Below are 19,048 nucleotides of genomic sequence, written 5' to 3'. Positions count from 1 at the left end.
ATGCTGATGACATCTACTGGATCTGGCCAGAAACCAAGAGACAGACGGGCAAAATGCAAACAAGATTAATGCACCTAGAGTGATGTAGAGAGGGAGTCACAGCTCCCTCTACATCACTTGGAAGGTCGGTGGTTTGATCCTGGCTTCCCCCAGACACTTCGACAGCCATGTCGAAGTGTCCTTGGGCAAGACACTGAACCCTAAATTATCATATTGTGATAATATTTATTACTCATTCTAATATTGTAATTGTAATAATTACATGTCATTTGAGTTATGACAGGTAGCTCAATTATATATCATGTGGTTATTCTATTTAAATTAATGTTGAAAATGAGCATCATGATTATAGGTTGCATAGCCTTACATCCATATGTGAAGCTTACCAACTTGTCCCTGTCAGTCTTTTCAGGCTGCCAGCCTACAGGCAGTTCAGCCTTTGGTCCAGGGTTATCTTGGCAGGAGGAACAGGATCCCAATTGCAACCTGTGTTGTGAATGCCATCAGGAATGTATTCCCGTCCACACAATGCCATGGATCTGAGTACTATTATGACTTGTAAAATGTTCTCTCAACATGGCATGAGCTAGGGTTTCTTAAGCAATAAATAGTTTTATAATCCATTGTATATTTATGGCCTCTTAGAATTTCATGCTCCCATTACACTACCTAATTATACACATTGTTCTTTTTCCATATTCTTTTCTCAAAAGTTCAAAGGGTCTAGTTGGTACTTGGTTGTACTTGGAAACTGTATCAGTGAACCTCTTCTTATAACACTTGAGAATGCAATGAATAGGCAGGTTAAAAATGAATATTTAAAACATAATGAAATTATCAAATGTATTTTAATTCATTTTTTCTATCAATTCATTAATGACCAACTACAAGCTGTACAATCAGTTAAACCAGAAAGTGAGGGAGGCAAAACAACAGCACATGGTGACACTTGAGGAAAACCAACAAAACATAAACACTAGGAAACTATGGGACTCTGAAAACTATGACTAACATGAAATCCACTAAGAAACCTTTACATGCTGTAGATGAACCATCCACAGCAAATGAACTGAACGGCTGAATGTAGCAGTGTGTCACTGTTAACAAGGCCACTGGACCAGATGGCATTTCTACATTTGCAATTAAAATATGTGCAAAGGAATTAACACATGCCTGGTGACCCATCTTTCAGATATCTGCGGACTCTAACATTATACCAGCAAAGTGGAAAAAGGCAGTCATCACGCCTCTCCCCAAAAAACCTGTTGTTCTTTTTTACTGTTTTGCTGTGATTTTATACTGCAGACACTGTGATGTCCAAGACAAATTTCCCACTGGGACAATAAAGTATATCAATTGTGTTTTTAATTCATTGTAGCACAAATTCAAACAACTAAAACTATTATTAAATGGGGGTGATGTACACTACCCAAAGGGCTTAGGGATCTGTACTGCTGGGCTTTGCTGAAAATCTGCTGATATGTTTTGCCACTGACAGGACTTTGTCTGGCTTTTTTTACTCCTCTATGCTGGCCGATGGTCACTGCTTTCTCTGTAGAGTGTTCCTTTAGTGCTGCATGGATGGAGATAGTCTCACAGTGCTTCAGTGCTCCTGCCACAATGTCCTTTCTGAAGCTGTAGTTACGTTAAGGTTGAGGTCCTACACGAAGCCGAGCCTCAAAGCTCCCTCTTAGGAACTTCTTTCTCTTTGTGGCATACTTTATGTAGAGGGAGAGGAGGATGCCCTCTGTTACTCTCTCCAGCTTTTTCAATAGCTGTTTGCCCAGCACCACATTCTGCAGGTGTTTAAATGCAGCAGAGCTGGGAAGGAGCCATCGGCATTTGCTCTCCTCTTCAGGGCTGTAGGGAGGATGCTCACATTTCATCATCATCACACCAGATGCCCACTGGTGTATGTTGGTGATGTGGTGCGGCACCGATATCCACTTCTCCTTAAGCTTGGTTGCACTTACATCACATGTGCTAGCACAGTACTAGAGGTGGTTGGTGACCATCCTGCTCCACTCGAGTAAGTCCTCATTGTGGCACTTTAGCAGACTCTTTTTCACACATATAACAATGTGCCACAGATCATATTCATGCTTGATTTTGCCGTACTCTTCTCGCATTACTCCCCGGCGGACAGGTGGCAATCAGTTGCTAGCACAGAGATGGAGACGCTATGTTCTTTCAGCCAGTAACTGTTCTACACGTCTGTGACGTTCACAGTGTCAGGTTTTATTCACTTCAGGGATGACATAGGCCTTTTGGATGTTGAACCACTGCCTCTTGGAGAGGCTCTCCAAGCCAATTGTTTCACAGACCTCTAAGAATGGAGTTTACTCATTCCTGTAACACATATTGCTGCAGGTACTGACACACTGTACTCCATTACACCCCTCACTAGAGGCTGGGAATGCCAGGTATAGCTGTGCCCATCAATGCACTCTGTCTTCACCTTCATCCCATATCCACTTTTGGAAACTGTTGGCGGCTCCACAAGACATCTTCCACAATTCTCCCAATGACATACAATGAAAAGTTTCAATAGCCCTTGTGTAGATACTATGCTTTTTCTGTCTTCTGAGAGACTGGGCTCCTCATCCTCGACATCAGTCAAGCTCATTTCCATTTCTTCGTCACTCAAGAGAAATTAATCATCAGGTTCATCTAAGCTCATGTCCTCTGCACGTTCCTCATGGACCGACCCTGTGCCTTTGCTCACAAATGCCCTTTCACTGCCCTCACTTTTATCTTCCACCAGATCAGTCTGGGTACTGACATTCACTATGTTTCTGCTGCCTTGACTTTCTTCCAGTTCCTGACATGCTTTCTCACTTCCTGTCAACTGGTCCTCCATCAACTCCCTATAGGCTTCCCTAACCTTTGAAAACAGATAGATCAGTGTAGTTAGTCAAAGATAGTTTCATCAAAGGATAATCCATACACATGTGATGCAGCAGCTGTTGGCTAAAGGCATGATAAATGCTGGGTAGCCCCTCCACTGAAAACAATGAATAGGACTGGGGACAAAAGAAAATTGATCGATTGCTCATGACACAAAGACTACCAATACACAACAAGTACATATAAATTGCCATAAATACATTCATTTGTCTGTGGTTCATTTCCTTTAAAAATATGTTTGCAAAGAATTATGTATGTCTACTGTGTTATGTAATATATTTTTGATCAATGTTAAATAATCATAAAAATTCGGATTTTTTCCTATTTCCCATCACCCACCTCCCTGGTTCTGCCTGCCCACTGAACGTTTATAACTGTGCACCATTTCCTCTATAATCATAAGTAGCGAACAGCGGTTGTTTCTTCAAGATATTTTTCATACACAAATTCAGCAGACGGGAACAGAAAAAAAAATTTCAAGACAAGGTCCGCATTTGGCACTTGGAGTCAGACTCTTGACAGCTGCCTTATAAATACAATCAGAAACAGGATGGCAAGGCAAGATGCTGCAGTATTTTATTTCACCGTGGACACACCTGGTTTTATAAGGATCTGACTTATAGAAATGGCCATAGTAAAGTTCGTGGAGTTTTATTGTGTTAGCTATATGAATTTCTGATAAGGCATAGATGTGCTTGTCCTCTTGTTGTTGACGCATTGTTTGGTAATTTTACGTTATTTCCGAGTGAGATGCTCAAGAACATTGTCGCAAATGCAGGCCAGCCATCGATTCATTTTCCAATTCTCTGCTAGCTATATTTCTATAATCTTACCTTCTTTCTGGACAGTGGGGAATCAGACATTGTAGCCATTTTAAAACACCCCGCTGCCTGTCAGTGGCAGCGGATTTAACGTTAGCAATCTAATTTGTCATCTAGCATATAGTTGCATTGACATCATTATGAAAAATATGGTACAAAATTAGTTCAACACAAAACATTTATTTTTACATTCCAGTTAGGAAACAATCTGTATCTTATGGGACAGTTGGTAACCCTAAACAGTGTTTACTGGGCTACATTTGGGTACAGATGGCATTTAATTTATTTGAGGTGCTGTACTGTAGCGTAGCCACTCACTCATTTAATTTCATAAGTGTAATTGTCAATATTATATACTATACTTTTACAGTAAATCTACTTCTTGCTCTTCTGCCTGGCTAGCGCCCCTTCCCTGCAGCGGAGGACAGACTCTGTTGGGAACTGGCCTGTCTGTCTCCCAAACACTGTAGCCACTAAAATCAAACACTTATGGCATGGTGTCTGGCTTCAGCCAATTTGTGGTCCGACGATCAAATCTTTGACACTCATTAAAGCCTCCCTTCTCCACATAATTCCGTTTCACAAAGTGGTCACTGCAGACTCGTCGACCCGGTCCCACAGGAGGACTGCTGCGTTTTAGAGTAGCTAGCCAACGACGCATCATTTGAGGTTTCCTCAGAGGAAGAACATGAAAATGGATGTATTTTGCCGCTCTCGTTTGTGCCATAGTACTCATTTGAACATTCAGGGGCAATACAAAATTACCCTCCTTGGGTTCTTCTTTCGCTATTTCCTTCGCTCTCTTCACAATCCATTTTACCAAGCCTAATGTACTTCCACCACCCCTACTGGCCAACAAACGAACAACAGAGACGAACCATACCTGTGACGTCAACACCTAGCTTGTTTAACGATGGCTGCGCCCTACTGGCGAAAAAGTGAAATACTATCTAGTTTTCTAGCAAATCTAGGTAAACAAAGTTCATTGCAGTGCCATATCTTGCCTAAGGTAAAAATCAAACGAACCAAATTCATATTGTTCAGTGGACTACTACTTCTGCATACTTTCTGCTACAGAAGCCATTCAAATGTCAAAATGTTCAGCTCTTTAAGGACACCTATGCTTCTGTTCCACCTTTTGCTACCTTTTATGCTTTAAAAAAATGTTAAGCTTTTTTCACGGACTTATTACAACAGAAGTGAATGCAGCTTTGACAGTATTACAGCTAAGCTTCAAGCTTTTATAGCAATGTATTTCAGATTTAAGCATTATTAGCTAATGCATGTCAGCTGCCAACTCTGCCAGTTTTACATTTAAACTTTCAGAAGTGCAATGCATTTAACCTTTCAGCCTTTTCAGGTAACTCATTTCAACTTCCAGCATTGACAGTAATACAATTTAGCATCCAGCTTTTGCAACATTTTCATTTCATTTTCGCTCTTCATTATTATTAGTGAGAGAGCTTGAAGCTCTTGTTATCTTCGATCTTTATTATTATATATTATTTCACAGTTTTTTGGCATCTAACTACTCCTGTACTGTTTGTCCTAGAAACTTTCAACATTTCAACTTCAAAACGTACATATTCTTCATGAGATATATGCTATTTTCTTTATTCTACCATGTTTCAGTGATTTTATATATTTTTTAATGTGTTAAAATTTACAATGAAAGTCTATGGGAACTGAGTTGGAACCTTTTAGATGCAGAGGTTGGGAGTTCTAACCCAGGTGCAGGCAATATGTTTTTAATTCAACTTACAGATTCTGTCTTACTTTATACTTTGCACACCCACTGTGCATCCTCACATTCTGCAAGAACTCCTACCACTAATAATTTTTCTGTTAACATCAGCTAATACTCAATATCACATCTGGAAATTGAATTAAAATATGTTGAAATAGGTCATCTGTAGATCCATTTGTTTCAATGTTATAGACAGCTGACTTTATTACTAATATGTTTTAGTTGTATAAAATTAGAAACTTATATCACAAGAAATAATTACAAACTAATTACCTGGCTAAATCATATCTCAATCAAACTTTATTTATACGACATCTTTCATATAGGTTAGTGCAATTCAAACTGCTTCACAGATGACTGACAAGTCAATACAGGATAAACAATTGAGACTAATATAATAGAGGAATATTGACATTAATGCACATATGGGAAATAAAAACTAAGTCAGCAGTGATATTCAATATCTTGCAGTAATTTGTACTGTATGCACAACAATTTCTTTTTTGCTCATCAGAAATCACCAAAATATTTGACAATACACCCGAAACCAGCAGAATGATGTGCGATTTTTTCAGAATTTTCTCCTTAACATTTTGACTGTTGTAAGCGTTTTAAGTTTTGGATTGCAAATTCCACCCACTACTCAGGCACATATGTAATGACACTCATTGGCTTGGAGGTGAATCACCAACACTACTTGCTGGGACACTTGCATGCACATATATGATGACACTCATTGTCCAAAAATACATCAGATTGTCCGGATCGATTGGGATCGTTGTGCTATGACTTTTCACAGATTTTGGCTCAAACGTTTTTACGTGAATCATAAAGGAATGCGCAAATTTCCATGTTTCGAAATTAGTAACTGTGTTACCTGGACTCCTCATCGTCAGAGCTGACCACATATGCAAAAAATACATCAAATCGTGCAGATCGATTGGGATCGGTGTGCTATGACTTTTCTCAGAGATCTGCCCACCCATTTTGATGCAAATCAAGAAAGTGCAAATTTCCCATGTTTTGAAATGAGTAACTGTGTTACCTCGACTCCACATCGTCAGATCTGACCCAAATTTCACATGTTTTGTAAGAGTCCCGGCTTGATACGACTTGTAGTTTATGAGCTGAGAGAGTATTTTGAATGATTGAGTGCCACAAATACTATCACCTGTACCGCCTATTAGGGTGTTCTCTGCAAAAATTGGCCAGGTCTTTTTTTCAACTGTTCATAAAGCAAACATAAAGCATAAATTATCACCAGATCATGGTGTGACATCTTTTGACCGACTTCATTCCTAGTCATTATTTCACGTTCTACACTCATTTAACATCTATATCTCCACAAGTCTTCATTCAAATGCTACCAAAATTGACAGACATTCTCCAGATCGTAGACATCAAGTGTTTAAAATGGTGTTCAGATTGGTCAAACTGCGAGTTCACAGTGATATTCAATATCTTGCTGTAATTTGTACTGTATGCACAACATTTTCTTTTTTGCTCAGTGATCAAACGTCACCAAAATATCCGTCAATTCACCTGAAACCAGCTGAATGAGAATTTTCTCACCAACATTTTAACTGTTGTAAGAGTTCTAAGTTTTGGTTACAAATTGCACATGGATTACAAATTCCACCCGCTACTCAGGCACATATGTAATGACACTCATTGGCTTGGAGGTGAATCACCAACACTACTTACTGGGACTCTTTCAGAAGCAAATATTCTAGTTAAAACAAAACTTATCAGAAAAATTAACACCTGAACATACATCAGCGTGATAAGAAACTACCTAAACTGACAGAAACCATCTTTGGGAAAAAAGTATTTGATGTAGACTTAGATTTTTTTTGTTTGGCCCATGTCCCATCCGCTAACATGGAGGGAGAGGCAGAGTTTATGACCTATACTGCAGCCAGCCACCAGGGGACAATTGAGATGTTTTGGCTTCACTTTTGGGGAGTTGTCATGGCGTCCATCTTTATATACTGTACAGTCAATGGTTCGAGGAAAAAAAATAATAAAATCACTCTGAACGCCGCATTTTCCCTGTTGCATAAAGTTTAATGCGGGGACATCGGTTTCTGCAGAAACAACACGTTGTAGGCGCATTGTCCTCAAGCGATCCTAAAACATCTCTCCTCTCACAGAATACCTCTGCCTGAGCTTAACCTCCTGGGGACTGTAACAGGTCAAGACTCCTCTGGGGCTCTACTAAATTTTGGCCAAGATAAGAGTGATTTACTAAGTTAAGAAAGTTGATAAAACATTTTTACTCCTAATCCTAGAAGTAGGACCAAATATGAGTCACCCAAATTTTGGCTGGGGACTGCAATAGCTGTATTAGTGATGGCCGATCCAGGCATTTATGATTAGTGCATGTTTTCACATGCTGCTGTTGTTGCTGTTTACATTCAACCCTCGAGCCAACGCGGTGCAGGCTTGTGATGTCACAGCTAAGCTCCAGACACAACATCCCAGTGCCTTCATGATGATGTCTGGAAATAATTTTATTTCGACTTAAATATTGCTTGCATAAATGGAAAATCAGGTGACATTGTTGATATTTCATTTTCAAATTTGAATTAACATTTGAATATTGTCCACTGTACAGGGGGTTACAACTTTGAAAATTAAATGTCAAACAGCTTTTCCATTTAAATAGAGCCACCCATACAAGTGTGTGAAAATGAAAATTGGATTATTGCAACACATACATATGCGGAAAATTGCAATGCTATTGTAATTATCATTTAAAAATAGTCCCATATACGCTTCCATAACTCTTTGTACCCTGTGTTTCATACGTGTGCTGCTGCTTGTGATATTATTAAATATTTCAGTTTTTATCTTTTAACGCCATTTCCCAAAAGCCCTCAACAATTGTGGGTAAAACAGCACCATCTCGACAGAATAGACCAATCCATGGACGAGTCCATGGCTAGTCCAGACACGGCTGTAACAATAGCAGGACAGTGAGAACAAAACAGTGTACATGCTTTTTAGACAGTAGAGATTACGGCTTAAAAATTGTAGAGATTACAATGAAAGAGAGTGTTGGTGGATATCACAGATATGGTAGAAACCAAGTTACAAGGAGCTGTAGTTTTTGGTAAGCTAACAATGTAATCATTGTTTTACTGAACTTCTAATAATAAGCTCTGTGGTATACAGTGCATCCGGAAAGTATTCACAGCGCTTCACTTTTTCCACATTTTGTTATGTTACAGTCTTATTCCAATATGGATTAAATTCATTATTTTCCTCAAAATTCTGCAAACAATACCTCATAATGACAGCATGAAAGAAGTTTGTTTGAAATCTTTGCAAAATAATTAGAAATAAACAAAAAAAATTACATGTACATAAGTATTCACAGCCTTTGCCATGACACTCAAAAAACTGAGCTCAGGTGCATCATGTTTCCACTGATCATACTAAATTAAAAAAATAAAAAGTAACCTTTGAAAACGAGAACTATGATGTCACTGATGAAAACAAGACTTAAATGTCTAATGACTAAAACTAATATGCATTTTTGTCAAAAGACTTAGAGACTAAAGAAACTAAATCAGGTGCCAAAATGAACATTGCTAGCCAGGAAGACTGGATACTGACACAGGGCTTGCCAGTTGCCCAGGTAACTGATGCTGTGTGTGTGTGTGAAACTCACCTGGGGAAGGCGTCAAAGCAGTAGGTCTTTCGTGTATCAGGGAAGGCCACCCGTAGCCCTGACATTAGTGGTGAGTGTAGGATGACAGCGGCGCATTCATAACGAGCAGCCAGGTCGATGGTGGGCACAGTGCCGATGCTCTGACCATACAGGATGATGTTCTCAGGTGTTACACCATACCTGTACAACAACACACAGACAAGCCAGATTCATTTATAAAGTAATTTTACATAGAAGAAACAAGACAACACCACACTGTAAAAGCTATTTAAAACAAGAACAAAAACATTGGGAAGGAAGTATATGTTAAGTGCTTTAAGTGTATGTATGTTTGTTTGTATATATGTGTGTGTGTGTGTGTGTGTGTGTGTAGGATTTGAGCCAAAGCGCGTCATTGCGACAATGACTCCCTTAAAACATAAAATGTCTCGACACTACCCTGTGCCCAGTTGTCCCTACAAAATGAATGACGCTCAATAATGTTAGCAGGCTTCTCATCTAGTGTAAGCTGACTCTGCGGGTCATTCTCTAGCCCTGTATGCTCTAGTCAGACAGCAGTAAATTACTGACTGAGAGCTAACACTAGTGTATAGTAAACAATAGTCAGTCAGTCGGTCAGTTATAATTTAAGCACATCAATCACACTGATAATTTAATCACCTTAATTGCGATCTCAGGACCATTCAGAGCTGAGCAGCAGCTTGTTCTGTCTGTCTCAAGCTAGCTTTCACGAATTTCAAAAAAAAAAAAAAAAAAAAAAAAAAAAAAAAAAGCGAATTAATCCACGTTTCTATCCACTACTATTATGCAAATATTAGGAGTTGGTTCATTGAGATAAACAGCTGAGGGCGCTAATTCTCCAGTCGGTGCCATTAAACCATTGCATAAGAACAGAGCGCAAGCAGATGACGTACTTAAATGAGCACCAGTCAAACCTCAAACGGTGAAAAACAATGTAGAAAACATGATGGAAATATGACATTTATGTTTGTGTCATGTATTAATTTGAGTAATGTTACGGTCTACTCATTGCTCCACACAGATCTGATGTTTTCGTCTGCTGCTATTTTTTGTCTCTCCAGTAGAGCGGAAGCGTCAGTGGATATTTAAGTCACATGCTTCATGTATGTCATGATATACAATGCCAATGATATTGGCATTACGTGCAGGTTTTTTTAATGCGGAAATTGAAAATAGCCATAAAAACAGGTGGATGGAAACCCACCTTCAGACTGTGAAACTAATAACATGAGCTCAGCAGCCAAAGTGAGACAAGTGTCAACAGGATAATTTAGATGTTATCTGATATTCAGCTTTAAATGTCAGATGTAACTTACCAGCAGTTTGTCATTATTACCATAACCACATAGTTATCACAAAAGTTATCACAAAAAATAATGCCTGCTTTGAATGTAATGGTTATTTCTGAGAATAATGTATCATAGTAAATTAGCTATCATCACCAAATGTGAGCTACAGTAAATTGGCATGGTTTTCTAAATACAGACAAACTTTGAAGTTCTTTTGAAGTTGACCTCAAGTAATATAAACGTTTAGTCATCCATATATTTTTATGATTTACTAAAAATTCTCCTTTATTTAGTGTAATTTGGATATGCACAGTTTTCATAGTATTGTATAGTAGTTTTTTTCTGGGTGAAAATATGTTAATGTGACTCATAAAAAGGGAAGTTAAAGGGCAACAAGAAGTTTCATCAGGAACCATTATCGCCATCAAGCAAGCACGTCATGTTTAATTAGGAAAATAGTTTAAAAACATGCACACAAAGGGCAACCACTTACTGCATACTGCCGTTAGAAACTGAGAACAATTACCTGATAATTATCCTGATTAGCCACCATCAATAATCAAAACAAACACACACATTATTAGACTGTAAACCATTAATTAAACCAATAACTAACTGCAGTCAACGTCAGACAACCTTATCATACTTTAGCAGTTACCTAGTGTTTCTGTAGTGGTGAAAAACGTTTTTAAAAAAACAGTATTAGCAGTTTGAACTAAACGTGCTCCGGGAAAAATATTATGCCAAACTCCCTTTAAGAAATGTGACATTAACAATTCCTTACGTGTCCACAAAAACACATAACGCTAAAAGAATATAGGGAGCATGTTGAAATACTGTATTATAATATCTCTATTTAAGATTTAAGGGAGACTGTGGGTCATGCACAGAACTGCTAAGTAGCACATCTTGAAAGGTAGCACATAGACAGAACACTGGTTAAGAAATGCGTCCAGCGTCTCTAATGCATTAAAATCCGACAGTATGCGGTAAACTCACTATCAACCCGTCCAGGGGACGCACCCTAATTTTTCCCTGACAATGCTACATTGTGAACAACAAATACATGTTGAAATCATATAAATAAACTAAAGAAAACTTGCTCTCAAAAAACTTGGTGTAATTTATTATCAGGCTGCAGGCTCTCACCTTAGTTTAGCTTAGTTTGTCCCTTATCTTAAAATTTGGCAAATTCTGTAAACTGCTGGCTGAGACAAACCAGCCTCTCGTCCCTCTACAAGCGGTAACTTACCTGAAGGCAGTGAATCACAGCAGCAGCAGAGGGAGGAGGACAGGGGACAGGAGGAAGCACTGATACTGACTGATATCTGAGTTCTTCATTCTTACTTCACTCAGTATTTTGATGTCAGGAATATTTATTTTATTGACATTTTAGATTTGTTTATTTGTATTTATTTGGATTAATATTATGTATCCATTGCTCAGTAAAATCACTACATCTTAAAACTAATAAACAGTCCATGCACTGCAGGGGTGTCAAACTCAATCACTGAAGGGGCCATCCTAAAAAATAAAAATGATGCCAGATAAGCAGGGACATAGCCAGAACTGTCCTACTGGGGTGACCAGGTTAGACCCAGTGATTATATTGGGATGGCTTGAAACAGCTCAGCATATTTGATAAAGTTGATGTATTTGCATGATTCTTACAATTTCTGGACTGTAAACTCATGGTTGAAATACACTTATTGTAAGTTGCTTTGGATAAAAGCATCAACTAAATAAATATAATGTATCTACAAGGTACACATCTCTTCTGATGTTACTCTTTCTGTAACAAACTGTTGTTTGGGTAGACAAAATCTAGAAGAAGTAGGGAGGGCCAGGGGCTTGCTGCCCCAGGAGTTTTTTGTTGTTGTTGAACAAATAAACTTTTAAAATCCTCCTTTCTAGTTACTTTTAAGTGTGTATTTTCATCTGTAGGCACTCTTGACTGCTGTTAATTTTTTTACGTGAGTGATTGATTGTTGACTTGTCAGAACAGAGCAGAGTCCGCTCATTCTGCTATTTTGTAACACTTCCATTTTCAGCAGGAGCTCAGCTTGGGTTAGAATGCAGAATGTTGCTGGGGATTGTAGTGCAGCACGTTGTGGACAATATGGAAATGGACCAGTAGCCTATAGGCTATTAATAGAAAATCAAAATCATCTCTCGGGCTGAAAAAAAATGTGCCTTAAGTTTGACACGTGCTCTACTAGAGGACATGACACTGACAATACTCCTATCCTATCTGAATGCTTGTGGATCTGTGAGAGTGGTTCAGCAGCAACATACAGGACCAACACTTGTGAAGTAGAATGACGACATCTGAAATCTTTAGAGCATTTGAATGTTTGGAAAAACACTCAAACGCGAGACAGAGGGGATGTCTGGTGACTGTAATGGAAATTATATTATACTTTACTTTTAAGCTTCTTGTGCCCTTATATGGTTTCATAGCTTACTGATCTGTGTTATAAATCTTGCTGTTTCATGCATGAGCACTGTCTGTCCTTCAGCTGAGAACACAGGGCAATACTTTCATATCTAGTTTTTTCTTGCCACTGTTGCCAAGTGCTTGCTCATGGTGGGATGTGTTGGGTTTCTGTAAATTATATTTTAAAGAGTACAGTCTAGACCTGCTCTATAGGAAAAGTGCAATGAGATAACTTCTGTTATGAATTGGCGCTATATAAATAAAAATGAATTGAATCTATCTTTGTGTGAAAGTGTTCCAGCTACCATTCCCAACAGTTAACTGTCATTGTTGGATGACTCAGCAGGTTTACCTTGAGATGGCTAAAATTATGAATGGACAATTGTGCAGTTGGACAGCTGTGTATCAATTAAAGGTCAAATGTTAGTCTCCAAGAGAAACAAATGTTACATGACGCATGAGACTGTACAACTGATGATTTTCAATATGGCATTCTCTCAGCCGACAGGCAGATAATCCATTTGCAAATGTATGGTTAGTATTGCAATAAATCTCTGAAAGAGCTGTTCTTGTTGAATTCACTTTATTTTAGAAAATTCCCATGACAGTGTCAGGTATGCACTGGGTGGTGCAATGTGGAGAACCATTTGATATGTGACCTGGATAATGGCTTCTCTAGTACTACAGGGTGAACGGCAGTGCTAACAGAAAACAGGCCTGTCAGAGAGAGAGAGGGAGAACTGGTACAGCATGTTTCCTTGCCAGAACTCACAATCTGGGGAGGAAGCTTTAAGCAAACCCTCCCATCTCCCGACAGTGCTATGAATGCAGAGAGGCTGAGCAGAAACGTTCAGCAGCCACAACACACATACACAGAAGGATTAGACCCTTGCTTAACAGACAACCATGAAAAAGGATTTGGACAAGAGGTGCTGGGTTGTATGTGTCCTATGAAGTGATGCCATCGTAAGAACTCTTCAGATAACAGCTTGGGTGTGACTAATCTGTTGGCCTACACAAATCCTGCCTCTGATAAGCAGCAATTGAACTGAGTAGTCCTCCTGATAGCTGATTATGACCCCACACATGGATGGACAAAGTACCCACTTTCTGCCAGCTGCTGACTCACAAACACTGGACTTTGATGCATCTGACAGCACACTGTTAGAACTAGGGACTAACTACAGACACAACTTTGAGTATGATTATAACCATAAGTGGGCATCATGGCTGTCAAAACAATCTGAGATCAAGTAGAAGGATAGTCAGTTTCTGTTCAGTTGTTCTGGTAATGAGAAGGGTTAAAACTTCCAAGACTCATAATCCTACTGACACCATTACAGACAATCGTTACAAACATGTTGTTTATATATGAGAATATAGTTCAGCCTCAATAATATCAATTTATATACTGTGCTTGAGAGAGAAACCACAACATGAGAGGAGATCCCCTGGCCTCTGTTCCTATCTCATTCTTATATGATAACAATTCTGCCATATTTGCTTTAACAAGGATCTAATCAATTTCTCCCTAAGCGCTGGCCACAAATGACAAGTGTGCGTTAGACCATGTGACAAACTGTGTACAAAAAGCTTTGCAGGAACAACAAAACATTGTCAATCACAGAACTGCAGTGATGGTGAGAAAGAACAAATGCATTTATCCAAGCTCCATTCTGACAAAGCATTGTGTTTGTAAAGGTTTTCACAATCTGCTTTGTGGAACTTTTCTTTGCAATCAAATGTAACACCACACATTTGTACAACCACCTAAAACATCACCTAACATTTCATTAAGATGAAGCTATCAAGGCAAGGAAAACTGTGTTCAACTGTCAAACGTCCACCTATAAATGATATCCCAGGGTGGTGGATTGACGTAATCATTTTGGCTAGGTGTGAAGCAATGAGTCTGATTGCTTGAGACATAGAAATACTGCGGTGACACTCGTGCGTAATGCTAAATGATGGATGCGCAAAGATTTCCTGGCCCATGATGATGACTAGCTAATAGGCCTACGCCGATTTAAATTTCTTGCCGCGATCTTGGATCTATGTGCTGAACTGGGTCTAGCATTAGACAATCCAACCCATGGAACCGCACCATCCCGGAAATGCAAGTAGGCTACTAACCACTGTGGGGTTTCTGGCAACTGGCTGTTACCAGCAGGAATTGGCCGACGTGTGTGTTTAATATGATCAACAATATATCATGTTTACCTTTCTGCCTATAGCCCCTTTTGGAAATAATATAATTCTGTTAAACTTGCTGCATTTTCTTTTGTTTGACATCAAACAATGAACTGTACTTGTATAGCGCCTTTCTAGTCTTTTCCAACAACTCAAAACGCTTCAACTACATATCACATTCACCCCATTCACAAATATTCATACACTGATGGCAGGTGCCAACTGCTCACTGGTACGCCTGAAATTTAGTAGGTCTGATTTAAGAAAACTATGTATAAAATATATTTTTAATAAACACCCACTGGGTGTGCATTGGTGATGCGCGGATCGGCTCTGATATAATCCAAATCGGCATGGACACACAAATCATCCACCCACCACCCACCCGAGCAAATGATTTTCTCTGATTTAGAGACCCGCACCCACATGGACATTTCACTCCACCTCTACCGGTCACTGTAGGCCAGGGCTATTCAATTACAAATTCAATTGGGCCAGATTTTAAAACCAGGAAATGTAGATGGGACAGACATTTTCTGCAGACTATTTTAAACCTTTTTAAGTTTTTGGTAATGACAAATTTTAAACAAATGCAAATGAATGTAATAAAAAACAGCAGGCATTTGGAGATGGCGGTAAAATAAACAAATACTTGCCAGTCCAGGCAGGGTTAAACTGACGGCTTTCATTGTCAAATTTACGTTTCAGGGTTGACAGAGACATATTTTCAGTAGAGCACTTCCCTACTTGTAACTGTCAATAGCCAGATGCTATTAAGCTACTAAGCATGGTTGGAACTCAAATGAGAAAACGTTGATTTGTGACATGACTGGCTGGAAGTGTCGCTACATCTGTAAACATCCTGCCCGATCAGTACTGCGCATGTGGAACTTTCAACAGAGATGGCTCACTTGTTAGCTACTTCCATACACTATATATGTAGTTTACTTATTTTGTCGTATATCAGATTTATGTATTGGACGAGATGTGCAATTCAGCACATGAAATCTCGGTGCACAGCTGTGAAAACATCATGTCTATAAAGCCAAGCGCCACACACTGCTCGTCGTCTTTTCCACTGTAACCTCCGTTACGACAAGAAGGCACATCACGTGAACTTTTATTTTCCTAGGAGAGTCTTAACTTGCAGGACGAGCAACAGGCTGTTTTGTATGTTTGCTGCCAGGTTACTGTGTGTTAAGGGACAGCTTTTGTGCTTTACCAAGGCATTTGAGATTCACTGTGCCTTACTCTTCTTTCTCTTTCCTCTCCACAAATCCACACGCCCAGATAGCGTGAGAGCATAGCTAGCTAAGTTACCCACTATTTTGACGACAATTAGAGCTTGTCCTTCTTTTTGGCTCTGTCCCTTTGTTTGAGTTAATTTTATTAATATTCATAAATATCTTTGATATTTCTGCTAATTACCAAACCTGCCCTACCTGAATCCCAAAAGCTGCAAAACTAAAAAGTGCAGTGATAAAGTTGACAGGACGGAGAAAACTCTCCAGGGGAAACAGAATTAAACTTTTAGCTTCTGAAATACATTTTTAGACAGCTCAGGATTTATCAGCGTCTCTCTTAATGGGAAGACACTTCACCATATTTCACCCACCCGAAACTCATCTGCTATTAATCGGAAGGCTCATTTTTATGACCCGGCTATGTGCGGATTATCCGCTGGCCCCACAGATATAACTGCAAGCACTACACGGAACCGTGCTATTTCTGTCGGAGCATCAATGTTCCAAATTAACACTGCTCACAATATAGCCAAAGAGCTACCTTTTACTAAATTTAAGTCCATTAAAAAAACACTTATCTGCAACATTTATTAATTGACAGGACAGGGATTTGTTGGGTCTCTGTAAATACGGAGTACGGTCTAGACCTGCTCTATAGAAAAAGCGCAATGAGATAACTTCTGTTATGAATTGGCGCGATATAAATAAAATTAAAAAATGATTTCCTGTTTACAATCATTTACATGTGTTACAAAATTACCAATATGTATGGGAACTGACAAAAAAAAAGGTAACGCTTAAAATGTATTATTGGGAGCACCTAACTGAAAAAGTTAGTGTGGAGCCCTGTATACTAAGTGCTCTTCTGCAACTGTTCTACATATGTTGTACTACCAGCTTTAATGTTACACGTTGTTGAGATTCAGGTAGGGCAGGTTTTGTTATTAGCAAAATATCAAAGACATTTATGAATATTAATACTATGGATGAACTATGGTATCTTACATGAGCCTGACATCCGCTTTTATCAGTAATGATTTCAACATGAAATGTGGGTGCCTACAGACTGTTTTCTGAAGGAGGGTCTTAAGCTGGGCAGACACTGTACAGCTTAAGCCCCAAAAATTACTACTCATCAGGTCTAATAAAAGGAATAACTACTATTACAATAATCATTTTCTTATATAGCCTAATTTAGGTGAAAGGTTTTGGCACAAAAAACTAATTTCTCCAGGAGGAACTTCAGCCCCTTCACACACCAGCAAACACCTAAACAGCTGCACCCATTTAGGGGATACATCAGTTTGATTTGTAGTGAAATTACTATAACACACTAACTTACATACAGCCTAATCTATAGCCACCCCTTTGTGTGGTGATGGGGGACAGTAGAAAATCACTTTAAACCAAGCAGAGCAAACAGCTTTTGGTATAATTATGTCCTCAAACATTTACTTAGTACAGTATCAAAACTCAAGGTCAATGTACTGGGGGCAATTAGAAAAATAATACCCCACCTGCTTTATTGACTTTATTCGGTCCGCCCCTTTTCTCGTTTGCTCCACTTCCAGTCTTGTGCCAATCGGCGATCAGATCCTATATCGACGATATACTACGCCAATATTAAGGCAATTTTAACTAACTTACTATCAGAACTAAAAATATTAGCAAAATAATCTCTAGAATCCACGCCCTAATGTGTATTTGAGATGTTACTGGTGGAGGTATGAGCGTGTTTATTTGTGCTTTAGAACCAAACCGCTGTGAAGCAATCAAAATAATGTTTTAATAAATAATTATTTCTCTGATTCACCAGCTTTTTCGCTACCGGTGTGCCCTCTCCTCAATCAATCAATCGCGAGGTCATTCGACCCCCAGTTTCTCCAAAACTTGATTCTGTTTCAACTTTTCCAATGCAGGTCGAGGTGTTGTTTTTCTTCCCCTCACACCCTCCTTATCCCGCTGCTCCCCGGCCATCGGAATGCCTTTTGGTGATCTTGAGTAACCACGATTGAACGATATGAAAATAGAAACAATCATCCAACTATAGTAAGATGATCAACTGATCCCAGCACAGTGTGGGAGAACTGATGTAGGGCCACTATGTAAATAATAATGTAAGTTGATGTTTGCCAGACTACTGTTGAAGAAAGTGTCTCATTTTCTTCCAGCTCTGGCAGGCCTTCACACATTATATTATAAAACTAATTCGATATTTGCTAAAATTTCAAGCGGAAGTTGATCAGAAGCAGCAGGTGTCAATCTACACAGTGAGACACATTCCCACGTACGGTGTAGACAGGAATTTGAAAGACAAAATAACAGAGTCAGAGCACTTCCTTTTTGCTGAAACGAATAAGGTCAATAGCGCACTGAGAGAGTCCAATGACTTTATTGTGTGAAGTGACCTCCAGAAGGACCGGTAGTTGCTAATGGGCAGAAAAAAAGAGGAAAAACATGGTGTGATGAGAAAAATGATGAGTCAGCCTATTTGAACACAGACCCAGCTGAAGTGATTGAGCGCCTTCATATATTACCTTTGGCCCTGCATGGACTGTGTTACAACAATATTATGCAAAGCCAAGGGTAAGCTGTTTCCAAAAGAGAGGAATTGTTCTCAATGTTACACACATTTCCAAGAACACTTTTCAGGAGGATAGACTGAAATAGACAAACAGCTAAAAGTTAGGACAACAAAGCTGAACAAAGATAGGTA

General features: G+C 39.0%; 1 protein-coding gene across 1 annotated transcript in view; it reads right to left on the bottom strand.

Annotated features, from left to right (window-relative positions):
* abhd17c (abhydrolase domain containing 17C, depalmitoylase) overlaps positions 1-19,048 on the bottom strand; it is a 36,448-nt gene that overhangs the window by 4,743 nt on the left and 12,657 nt on the right. Inside the window, exon 2 of the mRNA XM_044195600.1 lies at positions 9,152-9,331. Within this exon, the coding sequence (XP_044051535.1) occupies positions 9,152-9,331 (180 nt within the window). The remainder of the gene's footprint in view (positions 1-9,151; positions 9,332-19,048) is intronic.

Source organism: Siniperca chuatsi, linkage group LG1 (genome assembly GCF_020085105.1).
Source record: "Siniperca chuatsi isolate FFG_IHB_CAS linkage group LG1, ASM2008510v1, whole genome shotgun sequence".
NCBI classification, from domain to species: Eukaryota; Metazoa; Chordata; class Actinopteri; order Centrarchiformes; family Sinipercidae; genus Siniperca; species Siniperca chuatsi.
The sequence above is the reverse complement of the archived record's forward strand: the minus strand, read 5'-3'. Positions and strand labels throughout refer to the sequence as shown.